Source organism: Fulmarus glacialis, unplaced genomic scaffold, assembly GCF_000690835.1.
Source record: "Fulmarus glacialis isolate BGI_N327 unplaced genomic scaffold, ASM69083v1 scaffold16791, whole genome shotgun sequence".
Lineage (NCBI taxonomy): Eukaryota > Metazoa > Chordata > Aves > Procellariiformes > Procellariidae > Fulmarus > Fulmarus glacialis.
Window position 1 is genome coordinate 1 of NW_009193570.1, and position 23,910 is coordinate 23,910.

The 23,910-nt window shown below is 38.9% G+C and overlaps 1 protein-coding gene across 1 annotated transcript; it reads right to left on the reverse strand.

Moving 5' to 3' along the window:
- Positions 1-5,134: 5,134 nt before the first annotated feature.
- Positions 5,135-21,025, reverse strand: ST13 (suppression of tumorigenicity 13 (colon carcinoma) (Hsp70 interacting protein)). Its single transcript, XM_009587497.1, has 11 exons — positions 20,967-21,025; positions 19,625-19,694; positions 19,446-19,516; positions 18,855-18,921; positions 18,198-18,282; positions 16,977-17,087; positions 15,494-15,596; positions 11,989-12,105; positions 11,228-11,291; positions 9,934-10,034; positions 5,135-5,612 (listed from the first exon to the last, which is right to left on the reverse strand). The coding sequence occupies exons 1-11, from the start codon at positions 21,021-21,023 to the stop codon at positions 5,484-5,486; spliced, it is 975 nt and encodes a 324-aa protein (XP_009585792.1). The 5' UTR covers positions 21,024-21,025; the 3' UTR covers positions 5,135-5,483.
- Between the last annotated feature and the right edge of the window lie 2,885 nt (positions 21,026-23,910).

Here is a 23,910-nt window from a genome sequence, read left to right on the forward strand (position 1 = left end):
TCTGTCCCAGCCGGAACCAGGACAGCTAGTAATTAATTCCAGGGGTTTTTTTTATTTCTTTTGGTTTAAAAAGTTTTCACACAAGAGACTGAAGAAAAAATATCATGCATTACAAAATGGCTTCTGAAAGTATATTTTTCTCAAGCACTTTTCCTTATTTTGGGGTAACACACAAAAAAGCTAGAGCAAATCTTCTTTTAGAACAGTTGCGTTCATTTTTCCTTTTAAACTGGTCACATTTTTTTAGATCCTTTTTTTAAAATCTGAAACAAGAAAGCACAGGTCGCACTCGGTGCTTTTCTTTTCCACATGAGAACTAGACACTAGTGGCTGAGCTTCAGCTTGAATTTTCTCTAATGAGAAGCAGTGCAGTTGGCAGCAGCTCAGCCACTTTGTTCTCAATGTAATACCTTGGTATTTTTCCATCTAATTCTGATGACTTCCTAATAACTTCTACTTTCAGCCTATTTTAAAAGGTAATTTTATTAAACACTGCACTGGTTGTTAGGTGACTGCTCTGATTTTCTGCTATGATACTTTTCTTTCTGAAATGCAAGATGCAAACTAACTCATTTCTAGAAACTCTTACCCTCCAAAGTGAGAACATTAGATTCAGAAAACTAAATAATGGAATAATGAAATATATAATGCAATAACGGAATATTTCAATAAAAATATTATTTCAGTAATAATTTATTTCAATAATGGAATTCCCTTTACTATTAACTGATTTAGACCCCACCTCGTTATTTACTTGACAGTTCACAAATAAGTACCTTTTTTTTCTGAATACCTTTGTTCTATACAAATTATGCTTATCATCTGACTGCTTCAGCTGCTGTACTTTGGGAAGAAATTCCAAGATAAACTGCTACCCCCAATCCTGTAATCTTTCACAATTAATTTATTTACACCTAGTAGCAACTTGTATTCCTTGTAGCCACTGAAATGTTTGTACATTAAAAAAATCCTGGTTTTAGTAAATGTGTGCAGCAACAAAGGTGCCAAAGTTTGTTACTGGCTTACTTTACAAAAAGAGTCATAACACATTCTGCAAATACATTTATTTATTGACAAGGTCTCAAGCTTGTCTGAGACCATCCATCTAGAATATACATTTCGAAAGTGTATTTGTACATCAAAGACAGGTACAGTAATAACACTTTGTTAGCAAGATTGCAAGTTAACATCTTGATTTGGTTAGTCATCAAGATTCAGATTTACAGGAAAGTCCTTGGTATTTACATTCAATAGGACCTCTAGTCAGCGGGGGTGAAGGAAGGTTTGTCTCACATAAAGTTCCTGTTTGTGAGGACCACACCAGGAGAATGTGTCTTACCTAAGCTCCGATTCACAAGGTGATCAACTATTTGTAGCCCAAAGTCACATGAATCTTTTTGTTGCTCCATAGCACAGATCCACTAGCCACCACCTGACCTGCTTCATTTTTGTCACATTAAAACTGTTCCTGCTTCCCCTGTATTTGCATTTGCTTATATCATACTACTGACCACCTATGACTTGTCTTGTAGTACTCAATGTAATGGTCTCTGCATCCAGTTGGAAGTTGCCATTTTTACTCCATTTCAGCTCTTTGGTAATCCAGAGTTACTTTTCTACAATGCTGCCCTCACTCCGTCATGTATGAAGTAAGGTTGAGGCCCACCTCTGCAAAGCTCTGATTAAGGTTCATGGGACACCTTTCTCTAGACATCAGACGAAAATACTGCTACCATTTTCCTAGTGAATCACCCTGCCACTGGAGGATGCCAATCCACTTCTGTACCGATACCAGCCACTATCAGAGTACCCTGTGGCCGATGAAAGGAAACAATCCTCTAGCCTCTACCGCTATTCCAACAACCCGCTTGCCCTACAACCCTGAAAGCACTGCAGTACCCCTCAGCCTAGATGCCCTGTGGGATTTCAAAGGGGATCCAAACACTTCCAGTCAGGAGTATGCCACGATCCACAGGAAGATACATGCCAAAGCTGACCTGGCTCCAACTCACCCTGGCTAGGTCCACAACCTCCCATCCCTTCGGGTGAAGGCTTCTGCTCAGCCAGCAGTTGCTACAAGCTCCCATAACAATATTGTTTGCTCTTACATCTCACAGAAGAGAGATGTACAAGCATAGACGAGAGTGCGGCCTCTATGAACTTCACGCAAAGGCTCTGAAGGTAACAAGAAAAACAAAATGGTGTTTAAACACAGATACTTTAAACTACAGATACTACTGCTGGCCACTTGCAACAAGCTGTTTCTATGACATGGTTTTACCTTTACACAGCTTTTTAATACTTATTTATTGACCCATTCTGCCTCTGGCCTACCACTGCTCTGCCCAGTCTTGTCCTACCTGCCTTCATCCAACTTTGAGAGAGTCTGGCTCCTGCCCAATCTGATCACTGCCTTCCAACAAAGACAAACCAAGCCAGTTTGACAAATGGCTTTTATTCACAGCCCAACACTGAAGCAAGAGAAATTTAAAAGAAAAATTCTGGTAAGTGATGAGACAGGCACCAAGCCTTGCGTTCTCCACATTACTATGCAACAGGGCTCACTGTGAAGTCATACAGTCTGGAAGTGGCATCTGACCTGACATTTCCTATTTTCTCTTCGGGCAGCAGCTGAACCACAGAGAGGACAGACAACTCACTCAGACTCACACACACAATGCAATAGGACTATGACCCTTTACGACCAGTCAACCGCAGGTATATCATCATACTCTCCGGCAGACCAGGTCATCTAATCTGTGGCACTGGATTGGCCAAACATCGCAGTACATGACTTGCTTCAAATGGCAGAAATGGACGCCTGAACCTGGGTCAGCACCACAGACACCACGCTGTGCTAGCTGAACTCAGGTGTTTTTAAAATCAAATTGTCAGCTAAATTGTTTACTGCCACCGTACCTGTAAGAACCACCCCTGCTCTGTGCTGCAATAGAAGCAAATAACCTGAAGGAGCTGCCAGTAAATACTGGAGGAAGCACTAAACAAAATAGTAACTTCCTCATATAGTTACTTGTATCCCATGTTTGGAACTTACAATCTTTGCTCATCTCCTGGGCAGTTAACTTTCTGCACTTGCACTTCTGTTCAAACGAGTTTAGCTGCTTAGATGTCCACATGACAGCTTTGGGAACTGAGATGAGGTCCAGACATCTCAATTAACTTACCAGGTAACATTAAAAACAAAAAACCGCACACACTGAGGGAGTCATAGGATGTTTATTCCCAAAGGATCACAAGAATTCAGCTAAATCGCTAATGCTAACACCAAAATTAGGGAGGATGTTTTTCTTGAGTCAGTCAGCTCTGAATAAGGGCAGCTGATGTGTAAGCCAGCAGGCAGGACACACATATAACCATTTCTACTAGCTAGCAGTAACTTCCTACTTTTGACTAGCCATAGGTAGACAGACACAAACAGCTAAGATGGAGTAACAGGAAACTGTAGGGAATAAATTCAAGATGTTCTAATTCATGCACAGCACATATGCACCAGCCTGAATGAAGAAGCTGAGTTTCAGCCTATACTGAGGGGTGACCTACTTCAAGTATCTCCTCTTGGGAACAGGAGATCAAGAGCATGACCAAAAGCCAGGCACACAGCAACACTCAATCATAACTTGAGTTCATTTGGTCATGAAGACAAGCCCTTAAGCATTTAGTTCCAATTTAAATCACAAGTTATATATACAGTTTAATTGAAGCACTTCCACATTTAATTTAAACAAAATAGGTTTTATCAGAAAGTTACACAAACCCCAAAAGCCTTATTTTTCAAAACCATACTTTATTTTTAAAGGCTAAGAGAAGTATTCAGAACTATATTTCTTAAGCAAAAAGATTCACATTTCATTCTGCAGGGTCATTAGTATGAGAAAAAGCATTTGGGGATTTATTTTTTGCAACTGTTGTTGAGTTCCCACACCAATCCAGATTTATTTAAAAATGGTAACATCATTATGGCTTAAGATACAGAATTACAAAAGAGTAACACAAATGTTGAGACTCAAGTAGTGAACAGGTAACTATGGTCATTTTTCCACAGAAAGATAATGTTTTAGCTAAGACAAACAGAAGAAACAACTGTCTTTATTGGTAGACAAATCAACTGAACATCATCAGCACAGCCACTGCTTCAAGGATACCCATGCTGTTAATCCACAAGTGTTAGAACAATGTTCTGTCTGCTCCAATTACTTCAGCTTTTCCTCTGTATCACAAGCCTCAAAAACATGGAAGTATGAAACCACGACAACAGCTTTTTGCTTTGTTTTTTTGGGGGGTTTTGTTTGGTTTTTTTTTTTTTTAAAGAAAAGGATACAAGAATAGATGGAAGACTACAGAATGCAGTGAAGGAAGAGTCATCACCTCTAAAGAGACAGCAGGACTTTGGCCAAGAAATTTTAATCAGTAAGCATCTAAGGACTCAAACTGACTCAGAACCCAGAGCTGCAATTTCGTTGGGTATTCTCCCCTTCACTGATTTATAACTCTGCATTTACATGTTCTGGATGGCTTGCATTCAGTGGGACAGAGGTAGTGATGGGAACAAGATTCCTTCCCTAAAGTTTCCAAATAGATGAAACCTGGTAAGCATGGCCCCAAGGAAGGGCAAGTGCAACCAGCTGAGGACCTGCCAACTGGGAAAGGACAAGAGCACAAGCACAGACAGTAAGTTGCTCTCCAATACCCAGACTGATAAATAAAATGTTACGTAAAGGTGCTGGACAAGAATTGAGCAAGTAACAAAACCTCTGTGGCCTCTGCAATATGTACTTCATGCCAGGTTGTGCAAAGGATAGGACTGTACCTTTGCTGCACAGTTGTGGAGATCAAAATATTACATTATTTGCAGTATTGCCAGAAGTTCCAGTGTGTAACTAGCTAGCATGGTTATACTGATATTTTAATAGCTATATAAAGTCAGTCACCCATTTAAAAAAAAAAAAAATAAGGATTTGTATCTGCAGACAATTCCTTTATCCAGTTAATTCTTCAGACTTGTCCCACCTTTTCTGTTTGTGACTAGGCCAACGTTTCTGTCCTAAGGGGATTAAGACAGACTTGAACTGTTAAAGTTCCTTCCTCTTTGCTCACTGAGAGTAATTAAAAAAAAAAATCCAAAATAACACAACAGCAGGTTTTTATCTTGCACTCCTGGAACATTACGATTTCTTACAGGAGCATTCATTCAAAGGAAACTGTCTGTAATACTTATGATAAAAGGTTGCAACTCTTGGACAAGAAGGGGTGGTTTAAACTAGGTCATCTGAATACAATTTGAGTGCTATAAACCAACCAATCATTGAATAAAGTCAATGCTTGGGGCTAGAGAGCAGTTCTCCTTAGAACACCCCGTTTCTCTTCTTAAGAAGATCAGAGGTACAATGGTTTGTTTTATTGCAACACTGGTTAGCCAAATCCAATCCTTCCCATTCAGATACGATTTTTAAGAACCAGGGAAATTACGGTTTACTGCCAAATTTGGCAGACAATTTACTGATGAGATTCATGACCTTGGGATTGTTCTGGTACTTGGACATATTTGCTGGGTTCTGGGCAACATCTTGGAACGCAACCATAACTTCTGGATCCTGCAGGACAAAAAGCAAAAAAATTAGGGTATTTATAAAACAAGTCTACAAAAGTTAGTGGTTATGTGGCTCCAACGTGAATCTAGTCTTGCTCAGCTTTTCACATGGCAAGACTAGATTAGAGTTTTGGGCAAGAGGTCTCTAAAGAGAACCCAGTGATATAGTGCATGCTGTTAATGCTGCATCAGTAAACTGAGAGTCATTACTGAACTTGTTACGGTAATAGTGCAATGTCTGAGAAGGAGGATAAGATAAAAGTTCTTTTTCCTCAAAACAGGAGCCATCAAACACAGCCACACCTACTGGGTTATTTCTATTCAGGCATCTTCAAATGCATTTTGAAGGAGGCAGGAGCTCTATGTGTGTAGCACGCATGATAGGATAACCCTCCTCCTAGCAATAGCTGCTACTCATCCCTTTCACCTCTGTTCGTTCCAGCAGCAGAGACTTTCATCTGCTGGACTGTGAGCAGACAATGTGGCAATGTTTGGCTTTTAAAAAATGCATCTAATTCTCAGTCATTCCCCACCTCCTCTGAGAAATCACAACTGGAAGAGAACCTTGCTATCTCTCATCACACTACTGTGTTGCAGTTAATAAATACATTCACATATACGTTAAAGTCAGTGGTCAAAAGAATACCAAGTTCATCTTCTCTATTTAGTACAAGAAGCATTAATACCTTTTTCTGTACCTCTAGTACACCTTTGGGCCTTCATAAAACTAGAATTGTTTTTACTCATTTTACATGTGCATGTTTTGAACAGTGCCCTTTAATAAATCTGTATAGACTGATTTTACATCTTAGCCTGGAAAAAGGTTTCCATTATAAGCAACTTCTGCAAAGATTCAAGTTTTCTTTAATCCAGCTAAAGTGCAAGCAGTTTATTATGTCCAATACAAATCATCTGCATCAGCTGTAATTTCATTTGCTGTTCTTTCTAGCACATTTAAGTAGTTTCACTGAAAGATACAATCTTCCGTAGACTTCTAGCCCACTGCTACCGCAGATGTATTCTTTGGAAACCATCAAAACCCAACTGGTCTCCTCAGAGCTGTCTGTGCTACACCACCACCACCCTGTATCTATTCTAGCATCAAACACAGACAAAAGCTGTTTAACAAGTCAGATCCAAAATTGCATTTGGTAGGTGTGGACTCCACTGAAATCACCCACATGGTTCAGTCATGTTTTATACATGTTGGGAACCAAGAGTCAAGTCTTATCTTTTGTTTACAAGTGTTTGTCTCCCTCACAAAAGGGAATCTGCAAAGTCTTTGAAAAATAGACTGCTTAAGTTCAGAAAACAGACACTAGATACATTTTCTCCACTTTACAGGATTCCTATGCAAAGAAAAAAAGATGACTTTCACAACCTCAAACTTCTTGCATTTCCGATTTCAAAACAGGGCACATGACTATAAAGATCATGTCATGTTGTTAAATCTGCGTTTTCACCTGTATATGAATCCAGAACAAAAAGCTGACTAAGTTTAGTCACCAGTTTGTGTCAAAGCACACCCAAATGAATGTTAAATATCCAATTTTATGCTGTGTGTTTTACAGTCCTATAAATTCACAGCAAGTAAATTATTCTGGACTTGTGCAATTCCCTGGAAGCCCTCAACCTTAGACTGTGTTTATAAAAATGTTTAACACATCCAAGGTTTCACATTGATGAGCAATATTATCAGAATAAAGTTTAAGACTGAAGATACCAACATCTCCATAGAGAAATATTTACTACATAAGGTGGAATGGGAACCATTGTGTAAACAGCATTAATGAAACATTCAGTTTTCTAATGCTCTAGTCTTTAGTTGCAGAAGGATGAAAAATAGTTCTAAAGAAAAAGTTATCACTATCCTTTTTTCCAACTTACACATTTTGGTGGAAGTCTGGGTCTAACATACGATTCTATGTCAAATAAGGAATCCATAGGTTCATCTTAGACATTACTCTTTTTGAAAAAAACTTATATTTGACCCATGACAGCTCTCCAAAACACCAATGTCATGTTGTGTCCAGAGAAAGCAGTTGCACATGCAAGATAGAAAGCACTACAGAACCCTCCAGACAGCCAGAATAGTAAAATACAAGAAACACACACACAAAAATTTCAGCCAATTCTTCTGGAGACTAAAAAGCTTAGGAGCAAATGAGCTAAAATAACATGCATTAGAAGTCATTGCAAAAGGTCACTACTACTACTGTTAAGAAGCTATGAAAAGAAATGCAACAGAAGTTCTGCCACTTTGAGTCTTTTATGCGTAAAAGACTAGTATCAGCCACAATTAAAAAAAAAAAAGAAAAAAAAGAAAGAAAAAAGGAAATATCCTGAAGACAATAAATCTTCAGGTAATGGAACCAGAAATCTTCATCAAGAAAGAAGTTTTTATACTAGTTTGCAGAGATTCTTATTTTTATGCCAATGATGAGCAATAACTTCTATAAACATGTCCATAGGCAGCCATATCTGGTTCTTTGGTTGCTTCTACAGATGACAAGCTCAAGTTAACAGTGTAACCAGTTAAATCTAGCTCATGTTCAGGCACACACAGTTGTAAGGTTTACCGAGATGTTAACAGACTCAGGCATATTTCAATAATAGCTTATGGGGAATAGTCTCAAAGATGATCAGACGATAGTCACTAAGTCTAAAGAGATTGAGAAGAAGGTCTTTACTCTCAGAATACTCCAGTTTCAGCAGTAACTCCTCACTATGAAAAGCCTCTACATACTGTCAGTTAAAATAGTATCTTAAGATTAGGGAAGAGATTTGGGAGAGACTTGTGTGATTCAGTATCTTCAGACTTTTTTGTAACATCTCAGATAACCCACATAATAGCTGCCAGCTACCATTAATCGCAAATATATTCCATAGCTGCACTGAGCAGAAGCCAAGCAGTAGAAGTACTGTCTTTTAAGACTAGAGTTTACACTGCCAATTCAGAGAGGACCAGAACATAGTCAGTTGGACATTTTAGGAAAAGAAGGCAGTGCAGACATAGGTGAAACGCTGAATAAATCATACCTAGACGTAAAGTTTGTACAAAGAGGTCAGCAAGAGACTCAAGGCTTTGCTGACAGGTTCTACATGTTAAAGCCTGCCTGCATTATCAGAAAACACTGTCAACACACGTTCTTGCAGAGTCCTACAATATGTTGGGGTTTATATAATCAGCATGCAATGGAGTCTTCTTAAGGGCATGTGGCAAGCGCTTAATATTTCGCTGCACCTCAAAGCTCTGTTTTCAGCAACTCTAATTTCAAACTCCTGTATTACAGCATAAATTAGCCAGGTAATGAATACAACTACAAACCATGGGCTTTCTTTGAATGGTTTGCACGCAAGTCAACATTGCTGACTGTGGCAGCCTAAGTAAAGGTGTGTTTCCAAACACCAGCAACCATTAAGGGAATCCATGAACTTTTGCATGGAAAGCGATGCCTTTTTTGTGATTTCAGGACAAATAAGGGTCCAAATAAGGGTCCCTTGTGATGCTTTTACTTAGATCGGGATCATAGCTGTTCAATGAGCTAAGAACAACACATAACTCTAGTTTAACCAGAAAAAGTAACAAGACATGATCATATACTTGATCATATTAGTACGCAAATATAACTACATAGCTCAGGTTCTTCCTAGCCCACCGGCCCCTAAAACTGATGTTGTCAGATGTGTTCTATTTAATCTGCTGGAATACTTTTCTTGTATAAAAGTAGTCTTGACATTGAGCAATTAATTAATTGAGCAATTAATCGAGCCCACTGGGGAAGTAAGCTTTCTGAACATGAATTTAGAAAATGCCAGATGCAGAACTATTCTGATACTACTTTGCCTCTGGCAAAAACCAAACACTTAATCCCCTAAGAGAAAGGCAATTCTCATCTCAATATTATCATAATAAACTGTGTTGCAACAATATTAACAATAATTTTTTGTTTGTGCATAATTATCTCACTACAATGTGTGTGCATTCAAAAAAGGAGCAAGTGAATTATACAGTGTAGAAAATAACTATTCAAGAGACTCAAAAGAGATGAAGAACTCTATATATAAACACATAGTTTTGCCTATCATAGGCGAGCATGGGGCAGGGGGGTCATCTTTAGTTAAGCCCCCATCAGTTTGAAAAATAGCTAGCATTGATTCCAGACAGTTTGGTGCCACACACACAAGGAGAGAATTTCACAACAGAAATACACAAACATCCCATTGCTATCCTGAAGGTCGCATCTTTTCTTCCTTCCCTTAGCTCACAGGCACTGTTTTTCCCTCGTTCAGAACATTTAGCTTTGATTTTAACAAATACTCACCTGCATGGCTGCAAGGACTTCTGGATCACTGAGAATCTCATTGAGACCTGGCATACCTGCCATTCCTGGCATACCTCCAGGCATAGCCCCAGGAAATCCACCTGAAAACCCAAGACAAGAAGAATGCATGATAAAAACCATTTAATTCATCTGTACTGGAAGCTCACTGAGAGAGACCAAGACATACTTCCTTTGCCACACCTCTAAAGCCATGTCTTCCATGAGGCTAGAGCTGGTCCACTGAATGGAAAGCAGGGTCTTCACCTTCTCTTCCTGTGAAGACCTACATCTTACTTCATCCATGTTTTTAACCCAATTGAATAGGAAGCTTGTAATGAGTGTCAGGTTCTAGCACCTTGTACACAGATGCAGTTATTTTTCTGGTTAACTTAAATCAGGTAGGTCTCAAGCCCAGGAACATAAGGAGTTTGAATGCCTGGGGTGAACAATTCCGGGCAAAGCGGATCAGTAGTAGTATGTCCCAGGCACATTCCACATTTGGCGGGAACTTTAGGTTTGAAAAAAATGTACCACCAAAGGAAAAAAAAAAATCCCTGAAGCAAAACGCTTGAGGTTCTGTTTTTGAATCCTCTATCAGCAGCTATCCCAGCTGTGCTGAGCAGGGTAGATATGGTCTCTATTTGGTTCCCCTGACAAGCTGATCTGCTTGGAGCATGCATGCAGCCTACCTCAACTACATCTCAATCTTCAAGAGCATTAGTACTTACTCTTGTTTCTCCCCAATTTATTGTACCCAAAAATAACATGGAAAGCCCGATTTTCGTGGAACTGTTCAAGGACAGCTTTTCTATAAGGTAAACTGCACTACCTCCTTTGAGAAACTATTCTGTTCAACAATAGCTTGCAACCAGCAAAGATTTCCCTAACATTCAGTCCAAATTTTCAACTTTAGAACTACTGTTCTTCAGCAGAATGAGTCCAAGGCACCCTGGGTAACTTAGAAAACATTTTTATACTAGTTTGTCAGCACATATTATTAAGCAAATACTGCACCTTTGTTTTCTCAGACCCAAATCCTTTCATTCTGTTATCCATCATTATTGATTTCTGTCATCCCTCTGCTTGCTACCCAGCATCAATCCTCTTTAAGAGAAACAATCTCACCCCTCTTCCCACTAGTTCTCAAAGAGCTATTTGTAGACAAGTTCTAAACTTCATAAAATATTTTTCTCTCTGTCTTGAGAACAAATGCTATAAAAACTGTGGTTATAATACTCCACATGGAAACAACAGTAACCTCTACCTCAAGTATTGGTGCTTAAAAATAAAATACCTGGGAAGCCACCTGGAAAACCACCAAACTGAGCTCCTCCTGCCTGTCGTCTTGCTTCTTCCTCCTGCAGATGAAAGCACATCATTCCACACAAAGCAATGGAACTACAGCCTGTTTTCTACTGCTCAACTGGTTTTAGGAGAAAAAAAAATAGCTGAGAGTGCTTCAGGCAGGTAGGCTATCGCAATAAACAAAGCACTTCACTATGTACAAAACCACTGACAAGAAATAGCGATGTCTACTCTTACTTTAGTATGGTTTTGCAGATAAGTTATGCAGAGTATGTTTCTATTGAATATGAACTATATGATTTGGTTTAGCTCCTCAACTTACATTTTTAGAACAAATTCCCACCCCCAGCATATTAAAATGTATCAGTAAAGCATGAAGAAAAAGCAAGCAAACGGTGTCAGAAAGTGAGGAAGAGAAGCAAAGTATTATCCTGAATTTAAAACCTCCCACTTCAGGAGACATTAAGTACTTTAAGTGAAAACTGTTTTGGTATAGTCATACAATACTGACTTCTTGAAATAGTAGAGATTCCAGAGCCTGTTTTTGTCATAAGCAATAAAAGCAGATGCAGTACAATGCCCTCTTCTCCAGATTTCATTATTGGTCAAGTAACCCAAGACAGAAATCAACTCTCTAAAATTTAATTCTAAGACTTAAAATGAAAGTAAATCTTCTCTGCAATTCATTTTAACCAAAATAACTATGACACTCTCCAAATTATTAGGAAATATTAAAGCCTAAGTATTCACCCTTTGTGCTCGCTCATGCTCCTCCCGTGCCTTCTTCTCTCTTTCCATTCTTTCCTTGATTTCCTTTTCTTCACGCTTCCGCTCATATTTTCGGCGATGTTCTGCAATTTTCTGAGCCTGTTACAATAGAATACTAAGATTTCATATACATTTCTAGCGTATCACACAACGTATTTCAATACAAAATACATGTAAGCGTAACCATCTGCTTTTACTAGTTCTTAAAAATAAGATCTGACTTCACATTCTAAAAGCCCCTTTGTTTTAGGAGCCATTTGCAACTTCCTTTCTATGACAATCAGTTATTCATGTCTACTCGGCCCTAACTGGATTCACCAGAACATGCACTCTAGTATATTGTTTTGCTATAGAGCTCTGGGACTTGCACCATAGTTAGAACTTAAACATGTTATCATTCCACGTCCCTTCATGCTTTTATGCTGAAATATTAATTTCTCCAGGGCTAAAGTCAGCAACTGCCCCGGAAAAGGGAATTTTAACCAGCACAACAGGAAGTATAATTCCCCCTGCACACACACACTTTTTAGATAGTATTATTGCTGTTCCAGATACCTTTGCAGCATAGACACAAGCAGACCAAAGAATTCCTGAACCAAACCAAGAAAAAGCTGGTGGCGAGAAAGTTTGCTTCCTATTACTAGCTTTTTCTCAAGGCTATCAAATCTACAGCCCCAGTAGAAGAGAGTAGTCAGCAATGAACTTCCCAAGGCTCCTCACTCAGGGCTCATTATAACAACAGAACACTAACTGTAGCACACTGCTTTCCTGAAACCAGAATGTATCCTTACATAGCATTGCAAAAAATGGTTCATGATTTCACAAATTGTGTATGATGGTTACCCTATGACACTCCCGTAACTAAAAAACATAGCAAAATCAAGGTTCAAGAACAGAGATACTAACTACTACTACAATGGATACTCTTCTATTCTTTCAGAATACTCTTTAAGCAAAGAAATTATTTTATAAGCAGTGAAGTTTTGACACAACTAGGTAGGATACAACTAGCTAAGCAATATTCATTCCATACCGCATCATTCCTGAAGTACATCTGCCAGAGAAAGCACACTGCAGGCAGCAGGACTGACTGATACTGAATGCAGTACATGTTATCAGAACCTGATATTACGGCCATTCAGTAGTTCATTATGAGAGAAGTAAGTGTTTTGGGTTTTGTTGTGTGTTTTTTTTTTTAATAAAATATAAAGATTTTCCAAAGTTTTGATTTTCATTGTTTCCAAGTATTTCTCAAAATGAACAAACCATTTTTAGAATTTGACTCAGACTTTCAGCTGAAAGTGCTACAAACTAAAAAGTGCTAGGAAAGCTGGAAGTGAATAAATTAGGTGAACATATCATCTTCACATTAAAGTTAAAAATTCACCCATGAGAAGATCATACATTTTTCCTTGAGCTATACAGACAAATTCCCATACAGCTGGCAACTACACATCAATGTATCACAGACATACTCTGCTGTTTCTGTGCATGGGCAGATTAACTGGGAAATAAAAGGTTCCCCCTCAGCCAAGCTTAAATATTCCTCGTATAAAAAAGGTTGAGACCTAAAACCTAATTACATTTACCACAGATCAATAGTCTCCAATGCAGAAGACTAATAGGTTGTAAGATGGTTTCCATTGTTGTTTTGCTGGAGACGGCATCTTCTACAAAGACATGGTAGGAAAACTGAAAGCTGAAGTTATTAGACACAGAAATGTTTATGCATGTGGTGTGTTAAGCTTGGCTGGCTGCCAGATGTTCACTAAGCCACTCTCTCACTCCCCCTCTTCATCAGGACAGGGAGAGAAAATAAGATGGAGAAGCTCCTGGCTTGAGATGAAGACAGGGATATCACTCATCCACTACCATCATGGGCAAAACAGACTCAACATGGGGAAGATTAATTTAATTTATTGCCAATTAAAAATAGAGTAGGATGATGAGAAACAAAGACAAAATTAAAACCACCTTCCCTCTATTCCCCTTCTTCCCAAAGCTCAACTTCACTCCTTAGTTCCCCACTCTTCCACCTCCTCCCCCCACCCCGAACAGCGCAGGGGGATGGGGGCTGTCGTCAGTTCGTAACACGGCACCTCTGCCACTCCTTCTTCCTCCTCACACTTTTTTCCTGCTCCAGCATGGGGTCCCCCCCACAGGATATAGTCCTTCACAAACTGCTCCAATGTGGGTCCTTCCCACAGGCTGCAGTTCTTTAAGAACTGCTCCAGCGTGGGTCCTCCCCACAGGCTATGGTCTTTAAGCAACAGACTGTTCCAACATAGGTCCCCCATGGCGTGCAGCTCCTGCCAGAAAACCAGCTTCTGCGTGCGCTCCTCTCTGCAGGTTGCAGTTTCTGCCAGGAGCCTACTCCAGTGTGGACTCTCCATGGGCTGCAGCTTCCTTCAGGGTACATCCACTTGCTCTGGCATGGGGTCCTCCACAGACTGCAGGGTGGATATCTGCTCCACCGTGGACCTCCATGGGCTCAAGGGGGACAACCTGCTCAGCCATGGTCTTCTCCATGGGCTGCAGAGGAATCTCTGCTCCCATGCCTGGCACACCTCCTCCACTTCCTTCTTCACTGATCTTGGTGTCTGCAGGGTTGCTTCTCTCATTTTTTTTTCCTTTATTCCCCCATCTCTCACAGCTGTTACACTGGATTTTTTAATCCTTTCTTAAATATGTTATCACAGAAGCGCCACTGGTGTCGCTGACTGGCTCAGCTTTGGCCAGCAGTGGGTCTGTTTTGGAGCCAGCTGGAACTGGCTCCGTCTGATACAGGGGCAACCGCACGTCTCTTCTTACAAAAGGCCAGCCCTGCAGTCCACCTCCCCCCAACCTTGCCACATAAACCCAATACAATGCAACAGCTGCAATCTGTGGTCTGTTAACCACTTTAAAGGAATATGCAAAACAGATGAAAAAGAAAGCCTGCTATCAACGGTCTTACGTTTTTTACACAGAAGTTCCTCCTTAGAAGAATGCTGGGGTCAATCACTTGAGAAAAGCTGAAAACCAGTCTTACAGAGATTACGCTGCCCTCATGGGGTAGACTAATGAAAGTACAAATCACAGCAAAGAGTGCTTCCTTTGTAAAACGTGTTTAGGATGAAGCTTTGATCAGTTCAGAAACATCTTGAAAAAAATCCATTATCAGTGTTCTCTGCCTCTTCTGAATGTTTTTAGTCTAGATTCTAAAATGCCTGGCAAACTTCAACTGCTTCGGATTCTTCTGTTAAGATTTTAAAAAGGAAGATATTATTTCATAGTTCGGTTACATGCCCAGCTCCACAGACTCCATTTCTCTATACACAGCCATAAGCAGCTGTGATTGAAGACAGAAGTATTTATAAACTCAGTTTGAAGTGCCAGATGAGACATGAACACATTCCCACAAGACAATGCATATTGGAAGAATTTGAAGGCAGCGATGTCACTCAAACAAATAGAGGAGGGATCTCCATTATGCCTCCCCACTTACTCTTGGTTGCACCTCCTTCAGCACGGCGCTAGCATCTTCATCGTAATCCAGTTTACAAGCTAATGCAAGATCATGAGCAGCCTCCTCCCAGTGACCCAGAAGTCTGGAATTCAGAAGACACCAACATTCAGAAGGAAAAAGCAAACTGAACTCTTATAGTTCTTCAAAATATTTACAACCATGCGGTATTCAGTATTTTTACCTGCAGCTATATGGACTTACAGAAGTTTAAAGTTTAATAATCATGGTGTTTTCTAGAGCTTGCAGACTATGATGCCATTAGAGGATACTTGCTTGCTTGATACCCTTACAGTAACTTTTGCTTGAAGTAACAATGAAGGAAAAAACCCTCAATCAGCTAGTGTCATTGTTGACTATAAACAAGAAGGGTCTAACAGGGAGAAGGTACCCTACCTAAACACGTGAAGCTCACTAATAAAAATACTCTGCACCACTAGGCACATGTTCAGTGTAAAACTACACATTCAGTGTTCTTATAAGTCTACACCACTAATACCTCAAGCTTAAGTGGACCCTCTTTACTCAGCACTCAAACATCCTAGCTAACTGGATGCACCATGTTGTAGTTGAAGAGGTCATACAAGCTACTTTGCGCACTTCTTTGGCATTCATTTATACAAACTCTTGGTAATCAAAAATTTGAGCAAATGGTGATATTCCTAAATGGTCAAAGCACTTCTGCTTAGAGACAGAGGTGTTAATCAAAACTACGCTCCAGTCTTCTCACTCTTAGGCTCCATGCCGTTTATTAAAACTGTAGACATTAACAAACTATTCTCTAACACTGTTTAAAATGCCTTTTTTTTCGTAAGTTCTATTAGCATTTACTCCTTCCACTTTTATACAGACCGTAAGAAGTGTCACCTTATTTTTTTTGGCTGATTTATTGTCATTTTAAAAACAAAATTTTAACTACAGTTGAGGGGGGGATGCACACTGGCATAATGCCATTTTAAATAATTACACTGTTTGCTTAATACCACTCTTCAACTGCAACAATTGGTTCCCTTAATAATTAGGCAGTTTAATTTACTATGTAAAAGAGCTCTAGGATCTAATGAAATAAGGGCAGCAGAGAAATGTTTAAGAATTATAGCTTAGTAAATAAAAACTGAACTAAGTGAGAACAAAAGACCTCCAAACAAATAAAATCCACAGTCCTAGAACTCATAATCTTTAGCAAATTATTAGAAAATGCTATTCAGAACAGCAGTAATCCATTAGAAGATATGTTTTAAAAAAACAAAAAAGAGAAAAAAAAAGACAGTGCCAGAAGGACTACTCATAAATTGCCATCAATAAATCACCATCATCCTTTCTTTCCTGTAAGCCATACACTCAGCACAATGGCTTCTCAGCTCATGGCTACTGCTCAGAGCCATAGAGAAGGAGAGAATGCATAAACAAAACTGTTCCCCCCAAGTAAGTAAAGAGAATATCAAGTACAGGTGCAGATCATTACCTATGTGCTTTCCCCCTCCATTTGTAGGTCTGTGCCGAGTCAGGATTAATCTCAATGGCTCTGTCACAATCTCTAATGGCAGCATTTGGCTTTTGTAGTTTCACAAAAACACTGTGGGAACACGAACATTTATTGTACATATTGAAATACCAAGTTACTAACTTAAGCTGGAAATAATTTTGGATGACTAACAGGCAAGCTAGTGAGATAATACATTTGAAGAGCTGAGTTCAAAAAGATTTTGTAGTGATAATGAAGTCACTGAAATTTAGTTTCAGCCCCCCACCATTGTAGGTGTATCATTAGCAAGAAGTAAAAGCATTCACTGTTCAGACTCAAGCCTTGCCAGCAAGAGTAACTTTAGTGCATAAGGAAAGGATACATAAATGCAAAGGACAGCGCAATTCCATGGTGTTTGGAGTCTACAGCCAATGGCAACGAGCAATTTGAACAAAACAACAGTAATATTATGCATGCCATATTACATAGTCTTTAAAACGGTAAGACAAAGAAAGCACAAGTTGTTATACAGGCTACAAGGATCAACGGCTAGAATCATCAGGAACTACAAGAGGAGATAGGAGGTGAGTTATGAAAATTAAAAGAGGCAAAACAAAACACAAACCGAGAAAGTAGCCCCAATCCCTTGTCAGTTAAGTGAAAAAACTGCAAATTTTACAACACACAAGCATATCAGATTAACTAGTAGGGCAGTACTTTGGGAGGTTCAGGCATTTCAAATTAAAAATCTCTGAAGGAAACACTAAAAAAACATTCCTGAATTAACAAAAGTATTTGATATTCAAGATACTCCAAGTCAGAACTTCTGCCCTTTTACATCTACTTGAAAACAATTTATCAGCAATTAGAGTGCCTGTAAGTAACTTCATCATTAAGGCTTGTCATAAAGCAAGCACGAAGTCACACATTTTCTTCTAGAAACAAACAGGTGGACAATGTGTCAGGAAACTGTCTAAAAGCTACACCTCAGCAATGAGAGACGTTCCAATGATGCTGGCTGCACAAAACCCCTAGCCTCCCAAACACACAAGATTTTTTTATATGGCTGTGTCAGCACATCTGGTTAATCACATATAAGAGAAAATGCATGAAGTGTACTTCTCTCTTTCAATAGATCCTCAAGTTGCCATTATATTTAGGTTCCTTAAGGAAAATAACAGAACAGGCAGAAACATAAATCACTAGTTTCTAATGACTCACCTTGCCCTCTTGGCATACAAGATGGCCAAACAAGGATTCAGCTTGATAGCATCTGTGAACAAGTCGACAGCCTTCTGAAGTTCACCTAAATATGAGTATCAATACAGTTTCGATCATTACGCAATGAAATTACATCCAAATTGCCAAACCTGCCTTACAGGGTGTTTTGTCCGTAGGCACTTCTTAAATAGAACATTATCAACAAAGGAAAATCGATTTCTTCCTCTTCCTATGTAATTGAAGTACAACTCCAAAATTAATGCTGGAGGGGAGGAGAGACTTTTCCCAGTTAAATTTGTACATTTAACTTTGTATGCAATCAAACAGGAAGTCACCTCTTTATTACACAGCTTTTCACTGCATTAAGACACACCACTAGAGGTGCTAATCATAATATGTAGGGAAGTACTACAATGATCAGTTTGTAGTTAAGATGCTGCAGTACCTCATTCCCCCCTGCCCTGACCAGAACTATAGCTACATTGGGAAGACAGCACTTAAAGAAGCTTTCATGTTCTAGACAGTTTTGGGTATCCAACAGGAAGAGAGTTTTCTATTCATTGAAAGCATTCAAAATGGTCCAACATATTTACTTCCTTTTTTTAACAGGAGAACCAAACCTAATGTCCTTGAATATGTACTAAAAACAAATATCACCTTCACTTAGAGCATTTATCGCTTCAATCTTCTTCTCATTAGCTTGATCCATCATCTCTTCAGTTACCTAACAAAATAAAGAAAATGAAAAACACATATAAAACCCAAAAGCTGTAGAGTCCAGGCCAGAATTACCATGCTAAGACAGCGCCAAAGAAGGGAGCTCCAGTTTTCTGATTCCAGAATCTTGTTTTTAATTTGCGTTGAAATCATAGTTCAAAAAAATACAACCTTTTGCTCTCAGCCTGGAGACATTAGCCACCATTCTTTTTAGCTAGAAAATGCTCAAAAGATAAGTTGAATAATGGCAGATTTCTAGATACCCAGTTTTCATGGGTGTTTTGATAAATTTTCTGGTGTTTTCTGACCTGATTTTCCTCACTGAACTTTTTGATGGACTCTAACCTTGAATAAGAAAAGACTGTGGCTTTAAGCCAGTAAGTTTCCTATTTAGGAGAAAAAGAGCCAAAACAACAGCTGGCTACCTAGCTAAGATAGTACTCACCCCCCCCTCAGCTGCTATCCTTGACTAAACTCAAAAACTCTCCCTATCTTTCCTACTGCCACAGACATTGAAAATATTGTGCTTACCTCCACATTTTCATCTCCCATTTCTTGAGGGTCATCATTGTCTGGTTCAATCACTCCCTCATTGTCAATTTCTGGGGGAAAAATGAAAAGCAAGATTAAGCTCCATCTACAACAGAGAGAAGATTTCCAGAATCATGTTCAAATTGGTGAAAAGTGATAAAGTCATCTATTTTCCACACCTAAGTCGCTCTCTTCACTTTCTGGTTCAGGTGATTTAACTGGCTCCTCTGGCTGTTCCTCTGTTTTGCCCTGAAAGAGAAATGTATTTGTAAGCATACATTATTTCTGACTGATACTCTATTCCCACTCTAACAAATAGAAATGCAGAAAACCCAAAATTAATCTTCAAAGCATCAGACTGCTCTACGGCTAAACTGTTTTATTTTTAAGATACAAATCTGCTTTTCCCTCCTCTCAGATTAAGTCTATCATGATGCAAATAATTCAGAGCCCAAATTTTGACTCATGAACTTCTATTATTGGTAAAGCCTGTCCTTCAAATTGTGTAATTCAATAATCAAAACCAAATAATCCAGATAATACCCAATTCAGAACCAGTTTTGCAACTAACCAACCCTTCCAATCTTCCTGCCTTCCCTCACATATTCTCTGGATCAAAAATTCTCTCCATCTAATGCTATTAAGCTAAGGTCCTTTAGCAGTGAACAATAAGCTGGTGTCAATGATCAAAATATTGTTTCCATTTGCCAAGGTCAGAAACCTTTGCCACTTATACATACTTAGAACGTTTTTTTCAAATGTTTTCCTATCAACTTCTAACTACATTACTAATTTCCTCTGAATCCCGTAATTTAGCATGTCCTGCTTTATCACAGACATAAGCTGCTTGTCTTCATTGTCACGAACTATACTCACTACATATATACAATCCCTCCATATACTTCTAACTAGCCAGTAATCCCAGCATCCACTGTCTTGTTAAATCAAAAAAAAAAAAAAAGAATTCTACTTTCTACTTTTTCCAAAAGAATTTCAAGCTTGGGAAAATCCTGCTATAAATATCTACAAGCCAAATTTATTATCTCCCTTAAAACAAATGAACAAAACCCAGCAAAAAGCTCTTCCAAAATACTGCCTTAAAAAATTGGTAGTTCAACTGTTCGATTCATTACCTATCATACTCCCTAGTACTTCTTCTCATGCAAAGATTATAATTTAATCCACTAATGACTACAGAAGAGGTGTATAAACAGACAGCGAGAACATACACAAAGAAATCAAGACTTTGTTTGGCATTTGCATTGCACAGAACATCAGGCTTTCAGGATTAGGGAAATGGAGCATGGTAACACTTGAAACAAACTAGGAAGCCATCTGTAACAGGTCATCTACGTCATGCAATGGGCAGGCTTCAGACTGAACTGTCACACTCATTCACCCTACATATTCACCCACCCTGTTTGAGTGAAAAGTGATAGCAATTTTTTCCCTTCTCCTGCTCAGTAATTTTTGCAGAGAGTCCAAGTGTTAGTTTTGAATGATAAATTCTTCGTATCTCACCTTACTTGTCTCCTCTGTGGAGGCATTGGCTGGAGCAGGCGGTATTGTGCCTCCCATGCTTTTCAGCAAAACAGAGAAGAGAAAAAACAAAACAGTAAGATTATCATAACAGTGACATGTATTTTATTGATTCAAATCCTGCTGATAATCTCAGTTTTTTGTTGTGACACAAAACACCATGACCCAATTCACTGTAAAACCAGCAAATAAAAAGCACACATCCACCATGCTTTTCTCAGTGTAACATAATGCAAACTGTGTCTGTTGGCTCTTTCACCTAGAGCTCAACTATGACTTGTGCTCACGCACATCACACATCACCCATCCACTCTTTCTCACACGGAAAAGCTGCCTCCTTGGCTGAAATGTATTTTCTCCTTAAAATGTAACTTATATTTTAAGTCAAAACTAAATACTATTATTATTATAGATATTACTAAAATTAGAATTATTTTTGGAACAGAGGTCAAACAAGTTAAGAGAACCCTAATGGCCTAAAATGCTTATGCAATTAAAAAATTGCTCCTTAGAAAACAATTTTATTTCTCTTATGTATTAGAATATTCATGCCTTTCCTTAGCTATAAGTTAAGGAGCATTCTCTGTATAGACAGCATTCTTTCAATATAGAATAAACTTCTATATTGTATCAACTTTGGTTAGCAGCCAGAAATAAGCATAGGCTGAATTCTCCAGCTGTTTAATATAACATCTAATCATACCTAATGGCAGGCTGCCACAAGGACTACCATTCCCATCCGTCTTCTGCCCCGCATTCCCATCTACTGATAGTTTTCAATTGCTCTGGCTATACGCACTCCAAAGGGGAAAAAAACGTTTCTATCAACTCAACAGGCTTGATCAACTCCTCGGGGCCCCACACAACTGATTAGACATGATGCAGGGGAGAGGAGAAGGAAGAGGGCAAACAGGCAGGAGGAACTGGAAGGGTGCAGGACTATGCTTTCAGGAACTAGTGCAACATAAAACTATATCCTAAGGATGAGATCCTACAGCTTCTTAAGTCAGGCTGCTGCACTCCCGTTCTCCCCTCTTTCTTCCCTCCTGTTACCAGCACCACGTCACAGTCAGGCCCCAAGCTGGCTGAAAGCAAACCAGATGGGAGGGATAGGACGGGGAGAGGGATGAATTGGGGAAAGAGGGTAGAAGAGGGAAGAGGAGGTGGCAGGATTGACAGGTCCTGCACCAGGCCCTGCAGCAAAAGGCAAGCAAACAGCATTACACTACCGCTATTTTACAAGGATAAACTGTCAAGAAAAAATACCACAAGTTACAAAAAAGGCACCTTCTGAAGCTATTGCAAAAATCTAGATGTGTCCCTGGAATGTTGACATTACTTAATCTAAGTTATACTGCAAGGACTAAACAACTGCAGTCTGATAAATCATTATAGAGCTAGGCAAAAAACATAGTACATGTAATAACTCTTCCCCCTACGTTTTTACCCTTGTAGGCTGACAGTAGGGCATATAATTCTCTACTAGTCTGTAAAAATCGAAGAGTTTTCCCTAGGACTATAGTGACTGTCTAGAGGAGCCTTGGAACTTCATTTCTGCTAGGAAACTATAAATTCTGAAGCATTTTAGTAGTGCTAATAGCTAACATCCAGGGTAACAAAATGCTCACAAGTCAAGATCCATCTAATGCTTGTTGGCAACACTTTTTTCTTTTTTTAAACAGTAAGACTCTTTCAAAGCCTGGCTTACTGGAAAAAGACTGAGAACCCTCTAACTCAAAAAGGTCAATAACATTCCCAGCTTCCAATCATGTATTTAAGAACAACTCAACCTAAAAAAACACAGGAACCAAATTCTTGAGCAAGTCCAAATTATCGGTCTCAAGATCAGTTGGTTTTAAGTCTGACAACTTGAATCATCTCAAGGCTGAAACAACTTGGTCCATCTCCTCTGCCCTCTTCACATGCCCCTGAAAACTATCCAAGCTTAGAACAATTTATGAGATATGTTTAACCAATATATATACACATTTTACAATATGCTATGTCATGAACTGCCAAGGCTAAACAGTTTCACTCCTAGTCCTTGAAAATGTTTTTACTAACCAGTTATCCTCTATTCAATCTAGAGTTACAATCCCAGAACAATTCAAAAGCAAGTTACACTAAAATCATCCCTTAAAACAGTATTTGATTACAATGGTTGAATGCACAGCAAGGATATGCAAACTTTGCAGTGTATTTAACCTCAACGGTATACAGATATGAGACATTCTTGTAGGAAAAGGCAGGTACTGAGCTGTATAAATAATGCACACACACACAAAAAACCTTTTAAAATTAAACCTTTGTGCTAAAACAGAGTTGTGCAATTCCAGTAACAACTCTTGGTAGCTGTCAGGACTCCATTGCAACAATGACTCCATACTTCCATTCATCACAGGGATGAGAAGTGCTGCTTTTATGACTTGCTGGAAGAACTGCAACTATTATTTCTGCATCCACTTTCATCACTGACATCAAAATTATCTTTAGAGAGAAACTGGATTACCAAGAATTCAAAAGGGTCAAAATCTATCTGAACAAAACAACAACAAAAAAAAGGCAAAAAGCTCTGTTCATCCACTAGGGATTCTGTGCTTTACTTTTAAGGCCTGATATTGTTTCTTTGCTCAATTGCAGGTTTTTGAAACATGTTCCTTTAATGACTCATTTCATAACAATTCAAGTCAAAATATTTGTATTTTTATGCAATTATGAAAAAGCAGGCATGACTAAAAGGGATGTCAAAACACTTTCCAAACACAATCATGCACTAGTGCATGTTTTCTATACAGAGAGCATCTACATAGAAATTAAATACAACAGCTAGACAGAATAAAGGTTAGAAAATAACAAGTGCATGAAAAGAGATAAGACTTAAGGTTTCTGATGCAATATTAACAGCTAGTCAGAAATAAAGCATCCC